Source organism: Arachis duranensis, chromosome 2, assembly GCF_000817695.3.
Source record: "Arachis duranensis cultivar V14167 chromosome 2, aradu.V14167.gnm2.J7QH, whole genome shotgun sequence".
NCBI lineage: Eukaryota > Viridiplantae > Streptophyta > Magnoliopsida > Fabales > Fabaceae > Arachis > Arachis duranensis.
Window position 1 is genome coordinate 84,915,754 of NC_029773.3, and position 20,325 is coordinate 84,936,078.

Sequence of the window (20,325 nt, forward strand, 5' to 3'; positions counted from 1 at the left end):
TGCCAGTTTGGGCGTTTAACTCCCATTTGGGTGCCAGTTCCAGCGTTTAACGCTGGGATTTCTTGAGGTGACTTTGAACGCCGGTTTGGGCCATCAAATCTTGGGCAAAGTATGGACTATCATATATTGCTGGAAAGCCCAGGATGTCTACTTTCCAACGCCGTTGAGAGCGCGCTAATTGGGCTTCTGTAGCTCCAGAAAATCCACTTCGAGTGCAGGGAGGTCAGAATCCAACAGCATCTGCAGTCCTTTTTAGTCTCTGAATCAGATTTTTGCTCAGGTCCCTCAATTTCAGCCAGAAAATACCTGAAATCACAGAAAAACACACAAACTCATAGTAAAGTCCAGAAAAGTAAATTTTAACTAAAAACTAATAAAAATATACTAAAAACTAACTAGATCATACCAAAAACACACTAAAAACAATGCCAAAAAGCATACAAATTATCTTCTCATCACTTGTCCTATGGTTGATGATATCATCTGTCGGTTATATAGCCAACCCGACATGTCCAGGTAGCTAATCATGAACTGAAACACTCATCACGGAGCAAGTGGGTTTGAGCTACAACCTCCCTTGCTACTACCCGCTCAACCCAGAGCCAGTGGAATAACCACTACTGCGGCTACTACCCAGGAGGGTCTTTAAAAGCTCAACCTGGAGCGAGTGGAATAACCACTACTGCCGCTACTACCCAGGCGTCACAATCTCTGACTTGGAGCAAGTGGGATGAACCACAATCCTTCCTACTACCCACGTATCTCAAACATTGACCCGGAGCAAGCGGGATGAACCACAATCCTTGCTACTGTTTAGGTATCTCAAAGATATATTCATTCAATCTCAATTCATATTATCAATTATAACTCATTAACAACAATCTCATTTTGACTTTATTTATCATATTCATTCATTCATTCATTATCAGTCATTGATTATCAATTTTGCCATCATGCATAACATCATCATCCTTTTTGCACACTTTATTTTATCCAAAAATCCGTCCACAGAAGACTACAAGCCTAATTCTTTGTCTCTAGACTCAAAACAGAAGTATCCTAAAAATACGAACCCATTTGAAATAGTTAAGTTGAATAAAATAAAAAAGAAAGCCATTTTCTTTTGCGAAAATTGGTTTCAAGTTTGAAACCTCTGCACTAAGACAACAAGCTACCCTATTCTTAGAAAATTCACCAAAAATTATATTTTCATCTGATATATCTGAAATTTTTCAGAAGTAAAATAGTCTTATAGAGCTTTAAATCAGTCAAAGTCCCATAGAAAAATTATTTTTCTGGAGAGAGTTACACTTATTACAAGTTTGCTTTCAAAAACTGGTTTCGCTGTCAAAACAACTAAGAGCTCTATTTTTAAAACAAGCACAACTTCCTTAAAATAATTTATGAAAGTATGAAATTTCTACAAAAAAAAAGAAAATAGTCCCAGTATCAATGTCATTTTGGTCCCACTCAAAATATGGTCAGCATTGGGAGATATAAGCTTGGAAAGTTGTTGGTTTGATTATGCAGTAGTAGAAAATCAGCTTTAAAGTAACAAACTTCAAAACTTTATATCTCCTAATCCAACCGTTAAACTTTAGCCAAATTTTGTAGGATTGATCTACACATCAAATAGATTAAAGGAAAATAAATTTCATCCAATTGTAATGGTTATATCGTTCCCAAAAAGCGTCCGAAGCTGCTGCCAGAAAATAGATTATGCAGAATTTTACTAAACCTCAACTTCCAAAATATTTCAACCCCAACCCCTTTAAAACTTACCAAATCTTACCATAGTGGATCAAAACCAAAGTCAACTACACCAAATCATTCCTTAATACACTAATTAACATCTCCATCAAGTTTTCAATCCAACAACCCATGTTTAACACAACAACTTTAATATACATCATCATAATCATATCCAACAATTTAAGTTCAATATAACAAGCAATATACATACTCATCAATACCTACATCATCATACACTTCAAATATCATCTTTCCACTATCATCAACTATATTCATGTCACAAAACCAACGAATTTATCATGCCTCAACAAATCAAACATACACTGTCAACTAAACTACCAATCAAATCCAACATTCTCAATCCAACTTATCCTAGGTCGTCTAGTCTAAGTTTTCACAAGACATTATATATTAAATACGAAAAACCAAAACCATACCTTGGTCGATTTCTTCCTAAGCCACATAACCCTTCAAAATTCCTTCTCACCACAAGCTCCAAGCTCCAAATTCTTAATCAAGCAAGTTCAACTCAGCATCACTTGCTCCACATCATCAATCAACTCCAACCAACATCCAAATTCAATCTAATATCACATATTATTACTATAATCAACGTAGAGTTCACTAAATTAAAGATTCACCAAAAATTAGGGTTTTCTTACCTCACCCATAACTCAAATGAACAAAACTCAACAATTTTCGCAAGCTAATTCGGTCCTAAGACATCAAAATCACATAATCCTCAATACAAAAATCCCATAAATTCGAAACTGAAGATGGGATATTTGGGCAAGAAAAATTAATTTTCTTACCAAATTAGGGTTCTTGTTTTCCTCCTTCCCCAAAGTTTTCAGCGTGCTTCTCTTATGTTTGAGGGAGAAGTGGCTGTGTTCTTCCCTTAAATGGGTATTGAGTTGGGTCTTGGGCCCAGTTTGCTCGATTTGGCCGGTTCGATTCAATCTTGAGTCAAGTTCTTTAAAATTACTGTCAAAATTCATGTTTTAATTAATTCTACCTCATTAAACTATAAAATTCTATTTTTTAATTTCTTTAATTAATAATTAATTTATTAGCTACTTATTTACTAATTTTGAGGATTTTACAGCCGTCGTCTTCGCCGACTGTGGAGGGAGAGAGTGACAAAAGCAAGGAGAGAGAGAAAGAGCTCGCGTAGCCATGCTCTTTGTTGTCACCGCCGTCGCGCCAGTTGCCTTCGCTGTGATTGTTTCTGTCACTGTTGTTACTGCTACATGCGTGAGAGGGCTGTGGGAGGAGTTGGTATGCCGCTGTTGTTGCTACTTCGTTGTTGTTGGGGATCTTTGCTGCCGTTCTGGTCGCCAAAAAATACAGTCGGAGCTACTATTTCTCTGTTGTCTTATTCCTCTTTAGCCACAGTAAGTCGTTCTTGTCTTAAAAACTCTCACCGCTAGTGTATATGTGTTCTGTTATGAGTTTGGTGAAGACTTTGAGGTTTTGGTAATGTAGGGTCGAGTTCCGGTTATTACATGTCCCAATTGAAGCTACCGCTATTGCTGCAGAAGTAAAATGGAGTTGTGGTTGTGGCTGCCACTGCTGCGGACCAGGATGAGTCCGATACCGTCGTGCTCGTCGCTGCTGTCCGCAGAGAGCCGTCGTCTTTGCCGACTGGGGAGGGGGAGAGAGAGACGAAAGCAAGGAGAGAGAGAAGGAGCTCGCGTAGTTGTGCTTCTCGCTGTCGCCGCCAACGTGCTAGTTGCCCCCACTGTGATTGTTTCTGTCACCGTCGTTACTGCTTGGGCCGTCACTGTTGCATGCGTGAAAGGGTTGTGGGAGGAGTTGGTATGCCACTGTTATTGCTGCTTCGTCGCTGTTGGGGATCTTCACTGCCATTTTGGTCACTGAAAAACACTGTTGGTGTTACTGTCGCTTTGTTGTCTTATTCTTCTTTAGCCACAGTAAGTCATTCTTATCTTGAAACGCTAGTGTATATTTTTTCTGTTATGATTTTGGTGAAGATTCTGAGGTTTTCGTAACGTAGGGTCAAGTTTCGGTTATTACATGTCGCGATTGAAGCTGCCGCTATTGCTGCAGAAGTAAAATAGAGCTGTGGTTGTGGCTGCCACTGCTGCGGGCCAGGAGAAGAATAATTTTGCGTGTAGTTAAGTCACGATCAAGGTAGGGGATTTTTTTTAAACTTATTATACTTTCAAGAATTACTACAAGTCAATATTAATGCGAAAAATATTTTTTATGATTATGTAAGTCTTATAGATTGAAATGAGTTGTTTTGGATGCATGTAATTATTTGTTTGATTGATTTATTGATCAATTGAGAAGGCTAAATATCTTGATTAGTTGATTGATGTTGTTGAATTGGTTTTCTTGATTTATTGAAAGTGATGGTTGTTGTAATATTTGGTTACGTCGAATTCCTGGATTTGGGCGTTGGATTGAAATTAGTTTGATAAAATGCATTGTTGTAAGTTGATTGGAATTTATTAAATGCCAGAAATTCTAATTGATTTGGTTAATTCTGGGTTGAATGCTATTTTGGATCAAAATAAATTGAGAATTTATGAAAATGAGGGAATCCATAAGAGTGGTAAAGTTTGAATTTTAGAGGAGGTGCTGTCGAAATTTTTATAAGTTCAAAATAAATTAAATTATAAGAAAATACGAGATTGGTTGTTGCCCCCTAAAGTTTAGAGACTTTGTCGTAGAGTTTGATTTAATAAATCTTGATTCAAGGTAATTTAAGTAAAATTTTGAATAATAAGAATTTAATTTATTTTGTTTTGATTTTGATTAAAGAATCACGTTTGAGAAGTTTTAATGAATTTGATTTAGTGAAAATGAAATAAATTCCGATCCTTTACAGGAATGTCTTAAATTTAAAAGTGAAGCTAAAAGTGGTTTTGGGTACTTGGCTAAATCGAAAGTAAATTTTATTAAATTAATTTTAATTTAAGGGTTATGCTTTGAAAAGTATCTAGTGAATTTAAAGTATTTGAATTTGATTTGGTGCAACAAAATGATCTCCGAGTCTCTTGAGAATGTTTTAAATTTAGAAATAAAATTGAAATCGGTTTTGAGAACTTTGATTAAGTCGAGTGATAGGTCGGTGACTATGATTAATGATAATTGATTGTTATTGATGACGAGATTTGATTCAATATTTACGATTGATTGTGGTCTGAATGACTGAATTGGTAAGGACGGTGATTTTATCCCACTTGCAAGATTGACATCCTAAGAGATGGTGTCAGGGCACTCTCCCGCTGAGACCAGCTTGTTATAAGTTTGAAATATTTCTCTTGGAGATGTGGTGGGTCGTTCCGCCCACGTTTTCTCTGATTGCAAGGTGACAGGGTACTCTCTCTCTGAGACGGTGACAGGGTACTCTCCTTATGTGACCGGAATATTTTTTCTCCTGAAAATGTGCAAGAGAGAGACCATGTTCAGGTTAGCTATTGGATGTGTCGGGTTCTAGCAACACGTGAGATCATGGCCAGTAGGACATGCATGCATCATACTGCATTTGGTTGTTAGTGTTTGGGTTTGCTTAAGTATTTTGGTTTGATTCTATCTAACTATTAATTGTGGTGGTTACTGTAACTGCTTTTTAATTGTGTTTACCTTGCATTGTTTGTTGGCTGTGATTGATTCTGTTTTGAGACTGAATTTTGGTAATGAATTGATGATTCTGAGACCGAGTGTTGATTTATTATATGTTGGACCGGAGGCTGTAATTTGATTTTATATTGAACTGGAGGCTGTACCTGATTATGTTATGCGATATTATTTGAGCTTTAAAATTCTTGCAATCGAAGAGTGAATTTGAATTATAGATAATTAATTATTGCGGTTTAAAAAGATTCATAGGATGAGCGATTATCATCTACGTCTGAAATTCCTTCATTTCTTTATATGTATCCTCTTATAACAATTCTAAAACTTTCCTAGTGAGACCGTGTGGTTAGATTCGCACCCCTACAAATTTCTCTTTTCAGGACAAACAAGGAATTTAAGGAGTTTCTTCTGTGTATCTGATTGTGTTGTATATATATTAGTTATAATTTTTCCTTCGTCTTGTTTTATATTTTGTAAGAGGGATAAGAATCATGATTTGTAATGATATGTATGTTTGGTATATTTGTAAGTTACTTGTACAAGAAGTCTTGTATATATATATATATATATTATATGAAGATTGTAATTGAATTTGTTTATATATGCATGTTTGTAAAAAGAAAAAAAAATATTTTTCAAAGAAACAATAATACGATTTCGAGTTAAAGACTCCTATTTTATTGTTAAGTATACAGAAGTCGTCGTAATATCCTATCTATCAGAATGGTACAGCCGAAAGTGTGACATTCTGATAGTAAGGGTGTTAACCCCAAGCCACTTCCTAAGGGGAGACCCTTTTGAAGAGAGAGGGGGAGGCTGACTGAGCGGATTTCAAGCATCTTCATGACTTCGAGCGCGGCAATCCCAACGCAATTCCAGAGAGGGTTTTTGCTCAGCCTGGTAGTGTTGTTGCTCGTACCGGATATGTTGGAGATAGAGATCTTTCCTGGGTGGACGTGTAGGTCAACAGTGAGGGAGACGGTATCACTGAGGTCATCGACAACACAGTAAAAATTGTCGAAGCCGGGGCCAAGATTAGCGACGGTTGCTGGAGTAAAGGCTTTAACGGAGGTGCAAATGGGGTGTGGCTCGGTCTTGGTAATGGTGTTGTTTTTTAGGGGACGGAGAAGTTGTATCTGATCCTGATCCTAATCTTGATCCTCTTCCTCCGTGTTGGAGTAGCGATTGTGATAGAGATGGCTCCTTCTTCGTCTTTCAGATCCAAAGGAGATGCAGATGCAGAAGCAAAAGAAGGATGTCGACATTGATAGAGGATGAAAGAAGTGGTAGGGCGATGTAGAGTAAAATTAGAGGTTAGAAATAGGTTATATTAGAGGGTAGTTTGAAAATTTTATTTAATTTTGTAAAATTTGAATAATTTTATTTGTAAAAACCTATTTTTCATGAGTATAACTTTAATTTTCAACTTTTATGGATAGAAATGTCAGCATCCGAATCTTTCACTATAAAAAATTACTAAAATTACTATTTACTTTAATTATTTTTAATAATTTTTTGTTAAAATAAAAAACTCAAAAAAAAAGACTCCCTCCCCTTCCCTCCCCGCCCACTAAATGTTGCCTTAGCTTCACGCGGAAATGGGTCTTTTCCATTTTTTTTGTCACTGGAGAGAATAAAGTGTAATTTTCCACCTTTAATTCTACAAATGGGACCAAAAATAAATGAGAGAGAGAATGCAATAAAAAGTGAGATCTTCCACTGGATACCATCCAGTTTTTTTTCACTAGAGAGGATCCACTCCTAGCTTCACGCTTGCATACATTGTCGCGGTACTCGGTAGAATATATTTTTGAGCATTTAGATCATTCTCAACATGTTAGTTTTTAATCACTTTTATTATTTTTTAGATATTTTATAATCAACGTTATTTGGTTAATTTTATTATTTAAAATGTAAGATGATATTAATTTTAATCACTTTAATGTTGTATATTAAATTTATAATCTTGTGTGTTTTTTATAATTTTATTATAATTTTTAGTTTTTTAATTATCACGTAGTAATTTATAATATTTTTTAATGTAATCAAAGGTTTTTGTTGTCTAATGTAATTAAGATTTAATGTAATGTATTTAATTACTGTACGTAATAATTATTTAATTTAGTAATTTTTGCAATTATTTTACAATTTCGAATTTTTTTACAATTATAATATAGTGTATTATCATTTTTAATTGTTATTACAAGTTTAATAATTTATGATAATAATATTTTATAATTTAATTACTTTAATATTTTTAAGTAGTCATAATTAATAATTTTTGTGTAATTAATTATCATTATTTAAAAAAATATTCTGTAGTTTGTAAATAATTATTCTGTAAAAAATTTTTTCCAACTTACTCTAAAAATTAATCTGCAAATTTCATAATTATATTTAATATTTTTCTTAAATAACTATATATGATAATAGAGACAGATAAGAACTGAACCAAAATATGTCATGTAAATACATTTAGCGTCAGAATATTATACAATTTATAATAATAATAATGTATAATGATTCTTTCCTTTTCTTATAAACCTTTTTTATATGAATCAGAATTTTCTTCTTGAGCAAGATACGCATTCTTATATGTAGAAAAAAAATTAATTTTACATAATTTTGTAATTTACTCCTTTGAATTTTAATCATGCATCCAATTAATACTCTCTTATCTTTATCATCTTCAAAAAGGATTTATAAGATAACAAAAATAAAATCAACGTTGCACACGCTTAACATTTTAAGTGAATATTTTGAAGTTTTTTTTTTGAATTATACCAGAAAATTAGAATTAATATTTTGAAGTATAAATATGTAATATAAATACTTGAAACATGATACATTACTACAGTTGCAAAATCTATAGTCAATTCATCATGAAGGTTCACACCTTTACTCTTGTAGTCCTTTGTTCTATGCTTTTAAGCACTACTTGCTATTGCATTAACCCCAAATTTTTCAATCCTTCAAAAGTTCCAAATGATGAAAAACCATGGGACCAAGCACAAGCTACATGGTATGGAACCCCCGACGGTGCTGGTTCAGAGAGTGAGTGCGCAAGTTAAATTATTTTTATTATATATACTTTGTATATTTAATTAATTCACATGCTAATATTATGAATTTTTTCTTTTTCTTTTATGTATGTACCAAGTAAAATGCTTTTATTTATTTTTTTCATGTTTATAAATATAATTATTAACTTTTAGAAAACTTAAGAATTTACATAGACAGATGATATATGATATATGATTTTATATCTAATATAATATATTTTAATAATATATACATTCATATTAAGGATGCAAGTCATAATTAAAGATATTCCAATTGACTCAATCAAAATAATTTGTGTGATAAAACAACTTTTTTTAAAATTTAAGTTGATAAAAAAAAGATATATAAATAACTATATTATTTTTAATACGTTTTCTCACGTAAGAATTCTTTTTAGTTTTGTGTCAACTTTTGCTAGTCCTCCATTCATTATTTTTTTTTTCTTGTGATGATTTTTTTTAGAGTTAACAAAAATTGTACTCTAAATTTTTAGATTATATAAAAATTTTAATATTATGTTATAAAATAATTTTTTATAAAAATTTAAACGAATAAAAAGAGATATATAAATAATTATATTTTTAATAATTTATTAATGTTAGAGATTAATTTGATGATATTAATGTAATTATGTGTAGGTGGTGCATGTAGTTATGGTAAAACTGTAGAGAGTCCTCCAATCTCTAAATTGACAGCGGCTGTTGGCCATTATATTTTCCGCCAAGGTTATGGATGTGGTGCTTGTTATGAGGTACATTTATTTGCTTTAATTTTTCATAAAAACTATCTTTTTTTTATTTTTTATTTTTTGATATGTTTGAGAAATTTATTTTGATAAAATAAAAATAGTGGAAAATAAAAATATATCTTTTCTAAATATGCTACAATTTTTAATTTTCAAAAAATCAATGAACATAAAAATGTATTAAAGAATGAATTAATGATGGAAAATATGATAACAAATGAAGATGGTTATGATATATAGGTAAAATGCACAGATAATGCAGCATGTTCAGAGAAGCCAGTGACAGTGGTGGTAAGTGATGAATGTCCATCGTGTTCAGGATACCATTTCAATCTCAGTGGCGCTGCTTTTGCTTCCATCGCAAATCCAGGTCAACAAGATATTCTTCACAAACTTGGACAAGTCAACCTTCAATACAGAAGGTATAATGCTTTGCAAATAATTTATTATTTTCAAACTAAATCTTTTATATATGGTAATGAGGAGTGTTAGGGATTTTGTCGATTTGTAGTTATCAATTAGTTATCATTAGTATTTTTAGTGGTGTAAAATTATATTTAATGGCGTAGAATTATTTATTATTTTTTTGTTAATTATGTATTGACCAAATTTTAATAAGAGTGATGCACTCTAAACTTTTTTTATAGTAATACAATAAGTTAGTCTTCTTAATTATTTATGTTTTATAAATTATTAGCTCCAAAAAAAATTAATTTTAACAAAATGACAACTTAGTTTTTTTTTTTTTCAAAAACTAAAATGACTTTTATTTTATTTAGGATTAATTTGTTTATTTTTAAAAAATATTAGAGACTTTTTTCTGTTAGGGAACAACATTTGAAGCATGAACTGTTAAAGATCAATTTGGGATATTTATTTAAAGATAAAAATAATACTTTAATCTATTATTTTCTCTGTATATCTCTCTCATTTTTTGTTTGTGTGGTGTTCTTTAGGGTTTCATGCTCATTTGAACGTTCTATAGCATTTACGATAGGTAAAAACTCTGAACCAAATAAGTTAGAACTATCAATGGAATACGTAAATGGAGATGCAGATGTTCATATAGAAAATGGTCCTGAACAAGGTTTAGAGATTTCTCATGTGTGGGGTGCAACTTGGAGTATTTTTGCTGGTGGCTATTCTATACAACCTCCATTCAATTTTACCCTCGTTCAACGTTATCCCAATGGTACCAAAGGAAAGACCATTCTGGTTCCTAATGTATTCACACAGTATTGGAAGATCGGTCAAGTTTATCAATCAACGATAAATTTCTAGAAGACTCTTACTAGAAAAATATATTATATTTCTGTTTATAAATAATTATCCTTTTATTTTAAATAAAAAAATTATGTATTTGATATAAGTATAAAGGGTGATCAATTACTAAATAAGAATCTATGCCATTTTCTTTTACTAGATATAATAAAATATGTGAACTAAAAAAATGAGAGAAAGAGAGTGTGGAGCAAGAGTTTGAGGGTGAAACTCAATAAAAAAGACGGTCTTGTCGTCGGAAAGGATAAAGAAAAGAGCATGAAAGGGTGTGCATCGAATGTTAAGGAGAATTCTTTTTGAGAGGGTTTAGAAAAGCCATCTAAGATCTCTTTTAGAGATAAGATCATTGGTACAGAGAAGTGCAAAGCCTTTGCATTTGTAGGGTCTTTATTTAGGGATGGTATCTCAAAGTGATAGGTAATCAGGGTGATTTTCATCCATCGAATATCATTTTTACGAAAGAGGCGAAGAGCTATCTAACTGAACCATATCAGGAAGCCATTGTGATCAAGATGTTGGATAAGTGGATAAGTATTATGGTTACATGGCTCTTATGCATAAGTTTCGGATAGTATGGCACATTAAAAGAGGATTTGGATATTTTATGGTTAAATTCGATGTAGTTGCGGATTGTGAAAAGGTCATGTTTGGTGACCCGTGGTTGATCAATAGTCACTATGTCGCAGTAAAACCATAAGATGTGGACTTTAGGCCATGCAAATAATCTTTTGGATCAACGCTAATATGAATTTGGGTCTCGAAACTTTCGATTTGGTACTACCTGAAACAAGCAATATTGTGAATGGCATCTGTAATAGGAATTCTGGTGAAAGTGAACTTGGCCACAAAGGTTACAAAGAGAGGGAGATATGCTCGAGTTTGTGTTCAGATTAATCTTAGAATTGTTGGTAATCAAACATATTATCATGGAGTGCGTCACTCATGAAGTGGAGTATGAGAGTTTACAGTTAATTTGTTCTATTTATGCACAGTATGGGCATGATAAATTAGTGTGCATAGAAAAGAAGTCTTCAAAAGAAAAGGGTGATGCTTTTAGTAATAGAAAGAATCATGAGGCCCCGACACCAGTGCACTATCAAAAAATTCAAAAAGAGGTTGAATCAGAAGCTCGTGATTTGGGCAAGGATTCTCGTGATTTAGGTGATGAATCAAGAGTTGTTAAAAGGAAGCATATGTGTACGAAATTATTGACTCCTCACGTAAATGATGTTCATGTTAATGAGGCATGCATGGATAATGGAAAGGGCTCAGAACAAGTTCTACGTAAGAAAAAATTTACAATGGGCTATAAATCAAGTTTGAAGGCTCAAGATTGAATGCAACACAAGTTTGGTTTGGAAAGGATCCATAAGCCCAGTTTGCATGGTGATTGATGCAAATCAATTGAAATTAGAATGAGACAGCGAGAAAAACATGAAAATGTACCATCTTCATCGTACAACACTCTTGCACGTCGTGAAATTTCTCTCTGGAAGTTCTTGCGACCTTCCTCCCTGCAAAACTCCCTGATTCCCTGATTGAGAGAAATGGCAGTGCAACAGAGAGAGCCTCAATAGATGGAAGCGTGGCAGCGATGCAGCATTGGGAGTCCGAGGGTGGCAATTATTGAGGATCAGGGAGTGCCAATATTGTAGAACAAATCATCTATTGAGGTTGGTGATTCTATTTAGAGTATTATATTCTTATTTATTGTGTGCCTATTTTTTGTGAATAGTTTAAATATAATTATTTGAAATATTAGAGGTGCTTATAATAAGTTAGCTCGGTGCATTGTAAGAAACTTGTTAAAAAATTTAGACCTATTTTTTTGTGGTTGAAACTCACTCCCCTTTTTAGCATTTGAAATTGTTCTTAAAAAGGTTAGGGTATCGCTTTATTGGTATATTGGAAGTGGAGGGACATAAGGGGGTATTTGGTTTCTATCCTCTATGCAGAGTGCTAGTTGTAAGTTCATTGATACTTTTGATCAAGGTGTTATGGTTGAAGTTTAGTTTGATAATTTGACTCGGAGGTATAGTAGTATTTATGGTAGTTCCCAATTTAATAAAAGAGTTCTCCTTTGGGATTATCGTGTTGCATAATTCATGATTTTTTAAGGACGTTGGATTATTCTTGGTGATTTTAATAAAGTAACCTTTTCTCATTAATCTAAAGGTTGCCAATTTTCTCATCAAAGAGCAGATAGGTTTGCAGCTTCATTAGGGGGATAGTGGTTTGTTTAATCTGAAGACTATTGAAAGACGATTTTTTTGGTATAGGAGGGTAAAAAATTATGTTGACGTGGCAACAAAACTTGATTGGGTTTATATAAATAGTTGTTGGTTATCTATCTTTTCATAGACCTATGCAGAAGTTTTAAATAGACTTCAGTCTGATCTTTATTCTATCCAAATGTGTTGTAAACGCTATCCTCGTCCTAAAGGAAATCAACCTTTTCGATTTGTTGCTATTTGGGCTACTCATCCCAGGTACAGGGATATTGTGAATCAGTTATGGTAGACTGGTAATTAAAGGATTCATGTCAAGTTTTCGAAAATGCAAAAGAATTTCTTATAGTTTAATTCAAAAGTGTTTTGGTAACATTTTTGTTTGAAAATGTGAATTAGAGCTCCAGATTAATTATTTGCAAAAGTGTTTGGAAGTGGTGGATATCATTTATTTGCGTTAGAAAGAGCAGTAGTTGATTGATGATTATAATAACACTCTAATGTAAGAAGAGCTCCTATGACTCCAAAAGTCAAGAGAGCAATAGGTAAGGTTTGGAGATAGGAATATAAGATTCTTTCATGTTCAAACTCTTATGCAAAAGATGCATAATAAGATTTATGGTCTTTCCATCAAGGATGGGATGTGGGAGACTATTCCAAAGGTTTCGAGTAGGGAAGCAAAGTTTTTCTACAAAAGCTTATTCTATCATTTGGATGATATATATTGATTTGGGTTGTCTTGGTGATGTGCCTCTTCCTTCTCTGCATGAAGAAACTTGCAGTGATCTTACAACGCTAGTTACTATGAAGGAAGTGAGGACAGTTATTTTTTACAGAAATTCTTTTAAAGTTCCAAATCCTGATGGGTTTCAAGCTTTCTTTTTCAAGAAATATTGAAAGATTATTGGTCTTGATGTTTGGAATATGGCTAAGCAGGCGTTTTTTAGTATTGCTCTTGATCCGAAGATGATGGAGACTTTATTGATTCTTATTTCGAAGGTTAAAATGCTAGTATCTATGTAAGACTTCAAGCCAATTAGTGTCTGTAACATGGTTTACAAGATCAACACAAAGATCGTTGTTAATAGGTTTCGTCCTCATCTTGTGGAGATTGTTAGCCCAGTTTAAGGAGGGTTTATTTCGGGACGAGGAACTCCTGACAACATCATTATTGAATAAGGAGTTCTCCACTTTATGAAGAAGACTAAATTCAAGAAAGGCACTCTGGCTTTTAATTGGTTTGGAGAAAGCTTATGACAGAGTTGACTGGAGGTTTTTGACCTATATCCTTCAAAACTTTAATTTTTTCAGTCTTACAATTAATTTGATTATGAATTGTGTCACTGCTTCCTCCTTGTCTATTCTATGGAATGGGAATCATCAGAATGAATTTATTTCTAGTTGGAGTCTTAGGCAAGGAGACCCTATGTCACCCTATCTTTTGTGTTGTGTATGGAGAGATTGGCATGCTTTATTAGTCATTAGGTTTATCTGAACTTGTGGGAGCCAGTTATTGTTTCTAAAAGGGACCAAGAATATCTCACTTAATGTTTACAGATGATTTATTTTTATTATGTAAAGATACAATGAGACAAGTACAAAATATGATGGTGGTTTTGGAGAATTTTTGCAAAGCATCTAGGATGAAAATTAATGTGGAGAAATAAAAAGTGCTTTACTTCAAGAATGTCTCTGCAATAAGGAATGGGATCTTCACTGCGGTGTCTTCCATCATATTTGTCCAGAACTTGAAAAAATATTTTAAAGTTACTTTTAGCCATTCTAGAGTTACCCGTTCAACTTTTAATGATGTCCTGGATAAGATTTAAGATAGACTATTAAGTTGGAAAGGAAGTTTGCTCAACCGAACAGGTAGATTCTGCTTAGTCAATTTTGTTGTAGCTATTATTCCCACGTACCAGATGCAAGTCTCTATTTTTTTTAAAGGGACCATCAGTAAACTGTAGTCTATAATGAGAATTTTTTTTTGAAAAGACGGACTGATGGAAGAGGATTGAATCTTGTTCGCTGGAAGGTGTTGGTTACTCCAAAAAAATATGAAGGTTTGAGAATTAGAGATATTTATTGTGTGAATATTGCTCTTCTTGAAAAGATAGTTTGAACTTTTTTCCATCAGCCAAACAACTTATGGGTCTAATTATTGGATGTCAAATACTAATTATCTCAAGATGATTGTTTTAGTTGTCCCAAGATCAAGAGCTGTCACATTTGAAAGAGTCTTTGCAAGGTTTAGAAAGTGTTGAAGGATGAGTTTGCTTGGTGTATTGAAAATTTGAGCCAGAATTTTTTATTTTCTAGCTGGAGAAGAGAAGGACAGTTATCTAATGAGATGAATTATGTTTCTGATTCAAACCTCCAAATACAAGATATCTTGTGAATTGGTAGGTGACATTTGGAGACTCTTTATTCTCCTCTATCTTAGAATCTAAAAAGTAACATTCTTTCTTACAATCTAAATATGCAAATGGGTCCGGAAGTAGGTTGGTACTTAGTATTGGTCTAAGGTTGAATCCAAAGTCTATGACTCATGCAACGTTACTTGTGACTATATAAGCAGTTTTTGTTTAGGAGGAACGGGAGAATTGGTTTTGGCTTTGGCGCTAACTTATTTTGAAAAAGAACAAGTTTTTAGCTTGGCTGTGTCTTAGGGGGCTCTTCCTACTGCAAATTTTCACTTCAGAAGAGCGATATTGTCATCGGATAGGTGTCCAAGATGCCTTTCTAGTCAGGAATCGATTTTATATTGTATTTGGACTTGTCCGAAAGCTCAACTTGTATGGCACAGGTTGGATATTTTTTGTCATTCTCTAAATTGAAGAATCGGTTCTTGTATTATAGCAAAGAGCATTCGTTTAGGTTCTTTTTGAAACTTTGGTAAATATGGCGAATAAAGAATAATGTCTTCTTTAATCTTCATGAGACTTGGCCTCCAAAAAAAGTAATTTGTCTGACTTTAGCTTTAAAAAAGGAGCATAGGACTATTTTTGAATTGCAATGTATGTCCCTCCCCTCTATTCTAAATAGGTATTGGTATAAAACTCGGGTAGTTAAAAATAGTTTATAAATTAATTTTTATTTAAAAAAATTAGAAAATCAAATTTGATAAGTTAGAATGGTAGAAATAATTAAAATGTGATTTTTGACACTAATTTTAAAGATTTTATCCTAAAATTAGACCGTCGGGCCGAAATAATTAGACCGCACCTAAATCGGGCCAAAGGCCCAATCTATAAAACCATTAAATGAGCCTTCTTCATTTTCATTGCTACAAATATGTTGAAGAAGAGAGAGATAAATGTAAAAACCTAACCCTAACATATCAAAGAATTCAATCGTCCATAACTTTCAATCCGGAGCTTCAATTGACAAGCCGTTAGTTGCCATGTGTACGTCTCAAAATTCTCTACAAAATTCACTGAATAATTTGGTAAGAGAGATGTAGCTTGTGATTTAGGTTTTGGTGATTGAGAGATTTTGTGATTTTGATGGTTTAGGGGTATTCTAGTGATGGATAATCATCAGATTTTGTCTATTTGGCTAATGAATAATAGTAAAAATATCCTAACCCTTATGGATTGGTGATTTAGTAAGCTCAATATTGATTATTGTGATATTGTATGAATTAGATCATGTATCTTGTTGAATTGGAATTAAATTGGTGGATATTGGAAGCTTGAAATTGAATCCTGAGAACTGAAAATTCAATTGGTGTGGAGTTGAAGCTTTGGATCTTGAGGAACGGTGGATAATTGATGTGTTCCGGGCTTAGGGAGGAATCGGCCAAGGTATGGTTTTGATTTTTCGTAGTTAATGTTTAATGTCACGTAAAAACTTAGACTAGAAGCCTTTAAGATAGGAATGAACTGAATGAATTATTGATGGATTATGTTTATGGTATATAATGTGTGTATGAATTTATATGAGTTGCATTATGACACGGAGGAGTATAAATTAATGATGACTGTTGATGTATTGAGGGTTGATGATAGGTTTGTGAAATTAAATTGAATAGATTGATTGAGAAAACGTGTGATTTGATTTTGTAAACGATTTGATATTGGAGTTATTTGGTTTTTGGAAAAGATTTAATATTGAAATTGGTTTGATTTTGAAATAATTTGATATTGAAAATTATTTGAATGCCCGAGAGGTGTTTGGTTTGGTGGTCGGGACTCTTGAGGGGTGGCAAAAGTCCAAGTTTTAGAGGAGATGCTGCCAAAATTTTTATAAAAATAGGATACTTCATTTAAAGTGGTTATTTAGAAAGATTTAAATTTTTAAGGATTTTATAATTTGATTTTGAGTTATTAAGAAAAGGATAACGTTTTGAGTTTACTTTATTTAAAAAGAATGAATTGTGTTTTGAGTATGAATTGTTAATGAACAAAATGGGATGTGGGATAATAAGGAATGAAGGATGATGATAATTGATTTTTAAGTCTAATTGTTGAATGAATATGAATGAATTATAATGATAATGAGATATGTGTGACCAAGTAAGAGGCAGTGGCGTTGTCCACTTGCTCCGAAAAAGGAATGAGGGAGAAGAATGATGAGAACTAAAATTGATTATAAAATTAAATGAATATGAAGGATTTATAATGAGAATGAGAATGAATTTCTGAATGTGACTCCGGGTAAGATGCAGTGGTATTATTCACTTACTCTGGGTAAGAGTCAATAAGTCGGGTAAGATGTAGTGGTGTTATCCACTTGCTCCGGAGAAGAGTTCGGGACTCTGGGTAGGATGCAAGGTTTGAGTTATGTCGCCGCTTGCTCCGGGTTGAGAACTGTAACACCACTTGGGTAAGAGGCAAGGGTGAAGTTGTCCCCTACTCCTGGTATATGGGTAAGATGTAAGGGTTGCGGCTTGATCTCACTTGCTCCGTGTTTGGTATTCTATCCAATAGTTAGCTACCAGGACATATCGGGTTGGTTGTATAACCGACAGATGAGCTCATTAGCCATAGGACAGGCATACATCATATGCATATGTGTGTTTTGTTTGATTGTGTATTAATTGGACTTGTCTATGTGATTATTATGCTTACATGATATATTTGCTACCTGCTGTATATGTATCCTACTTGTGTTTGGCTTTGTCTGTATTGCTTGTCTGTGCACCGGAATTTTGGAGGATTGGAGGAATGCGAGAAGTTGAGGGAATAAGTAGAATTGAGTTGAACTTAGGAACCTTAGATAGCTCACCTTATATTATGGTTTTAAACTTTAACTCTAAGCTTTATATCTGAGTGTCGAAGTTTTAGGATTGCCTCTGACTTTTCCAAGACCTTTTATATTAACTATGTGGGCAACTTTACCATGCTGAGAACCTCTGATTCTCATTCCATACATATTGTTGCTTTTCAGATGCAGGTCAGGAGGTATCTCATTGAGTATTCTGGAGACTCTGTGGAAGCAAAGAACTCTGGGGACTTAGGGTTGTATTTTATTTATGTTTATATATGTATATAGATTCTCCATCTTGTATTTTATTCTTGTCACTCTTAGAGGTTGACTTAGAGAAACAGGTTGTCAGGTTTTCGAGTCTGGGATATTTTGCATTATATGTATGTATGTATGTATATACTCTAGCCGGCCTTTGCTTCGCAGATCGAGTCTAGAGGTTGATTATATTTACCGGTTGGAATCCTATATATATCTGTCTTTTGGTTTTTTATATAAGCTTTTCATCTTATCGTTGACCATGAGAGTTGTATCTTCACTTTTATTTTGATCGTACCGTTTCTTTCAAGACTCCTAGTTATATTACTCTTGTCACAGATATAAGTATTTTTATTTTTAGAGGTTGTAGCGTTTCGCCACCTCTTATTTACGTCCTAGGCGTAAAGCTCTGTGTGGTAGTGTGTTATACTTGGAATCCTCCATCTATAGGTATTTTCAAGATTAATTGTGATGATAATTATCCTGATTTTGATGATAGTGTCGATTTTGTTTGCGTTATCAGATATTGTGATGGGTGTTGGTAAACGAAATATTTAGAAATGATTAAGAGTAATAGTATTCTTCAAGGGGAATTGTTACTATTTGGAGAAGTTATCTCTTAATCTGGAATGTGGGTCAACGAGATGTTATTTATGAGATAGATTGTGTGAAAGCATTTAATTTTGTTACTAATCATCAACATAGTTTTGGGTTTTATACATTGATTTGTTGATGCTTAAAATAAGGAATATCATGATTGGAATTTGTGTGTTGACTTTCGTTTGATTTTGAGAGATATAAATAAGGTGGCGAACACCATGACAAAAATAACGATGAGATTATAACTTCATCTAGTGAAATTTTTCTCTCATTGAAAGAAGTTTGAGAGTAGTTTTAAATGGAATTGCCATCTGTTTAAATATATAGTCTTAACCTTTGTTTTTTTTTTTTTGTTTCTTTTATTTAGATAACAGAAAAAATGTGAAAAAGTTAATATATAATTTTGTTCTTTTTAAAATATCTTTCATAGTATATAATTTACAAAAAAATCTTATTAATTTTAAGAACTGAACTTATAACTTTCTAATATTAAGTATAAATTGCTTATTATTTTGACTAATAATATCAAATTTATTATTATTATCCGCATTAAATTTAATTTATAGAAAGGTGAATTAAGCCTATCAATACACTAATATATATTTTAAAAACTTGCAACAATTACTATTGAAAATAGGAGGGGCAATGATGGTGATATCCAATTCCGGAGAAGAAAGAGAGAATCAATAAAACGAATATAGAGTGACGAGTGACGGTGATTACAAATTCATAGCTCAGCTTATATACTGTTTGTACTATCCCACAAACAATATTGAAATCAATGTGTTATAATTACACTAAAAACTATATTAAATATATATTAAAATTAATCATTAAATTTATTGATTAATATATTTTATATTTATACTAAAAANCTAATTCTAATATCTTAATCATCGTCTATATTTGATAAGCAACATATCTCTCATTCGAAATTCAAGATGTGTTATTCAAAATCCTTGAGATGAGAAGGTTTTCTTCTCTCTATTTAACCTTAATTTGATGTTCACAAAATTCTACACTCTTGAGATAAATTAGAATTTCTCTCCTTTCATAAATTAAGTAATTACAAATAGACTAATATTAAGTAATTACAAATTGATTTACTTGTTCGTGGATATAAAAGAAAAAAGTCTTATAAAATTAAAGTACATGATTTTATGTATTTAAATTTTTATTTTATCATTAAACACATCAAAATTATGTGAATTGATTGACTATTAATCCAACAATTTAAGAATATAATTGAATTGAGAAAGATTTGAGGATCAAGTCATACTTTTTTCATGGTATCTAATTAAAAAACAATATACTACCACCTAATTATTACACTAATAATGAGTTGGACTAATTGATCACGAACAATCATCACCCTTTTATTTTAGCATACAATTATGCCATCTATGTAGAAATTGAAAACAGAAAAATCTTTCAACGATATATATCGTCACACTATTATTTTTAGTGGTTTTGGTGTTACATATATCAAACTATTTTGCATTTCAATATAATATATATGTTAAGTTTAGAAAATAATAATTTGTTGATGATGACAAATATATTTTTAGTTGAATTTAAAAG

The 20,325-nt window shown here is 32.6% G+C and overlaps 1 protein-coding gene and 1 pseudogene across 1 annotated transcript in view; one reads left to right on the forward strand and one right to left on the reverse strand.

Annotated features, from left to right (window-relative positions):
- Nucleotides 1–7,144, reverse strand: part of LOC107475619 (homoserine kinase-like) — a 21,045-nt pseudogene extending 13,901 nt beyond the window's left edge.
- A 1,099-nt stretch (nt 7,145–8,243) lies between these two features.
- Nucleotides 8,244–20,325, forward strand: part of LOC110278264 (putative expansin-B2) — a 26,044-nt gene continuing 13,962 nt past the window's right edge. Inside the window, exons 1-3 of the mRNA XM_052257928.1 lie at nt 8,244–8,415; nt 9,063–9,175; nt 9,410–9,591. Coding sequence (XP_052113888.1) covers nt 8,244–8,415; nt 9,063–9,175; nt 9,410–9,591 — 467 coding nt within the window. The remainder of the gene's footprint in view (nt 8,416–9,062; nt 9,176–9,409; nt 9,592–20,325) is intronic.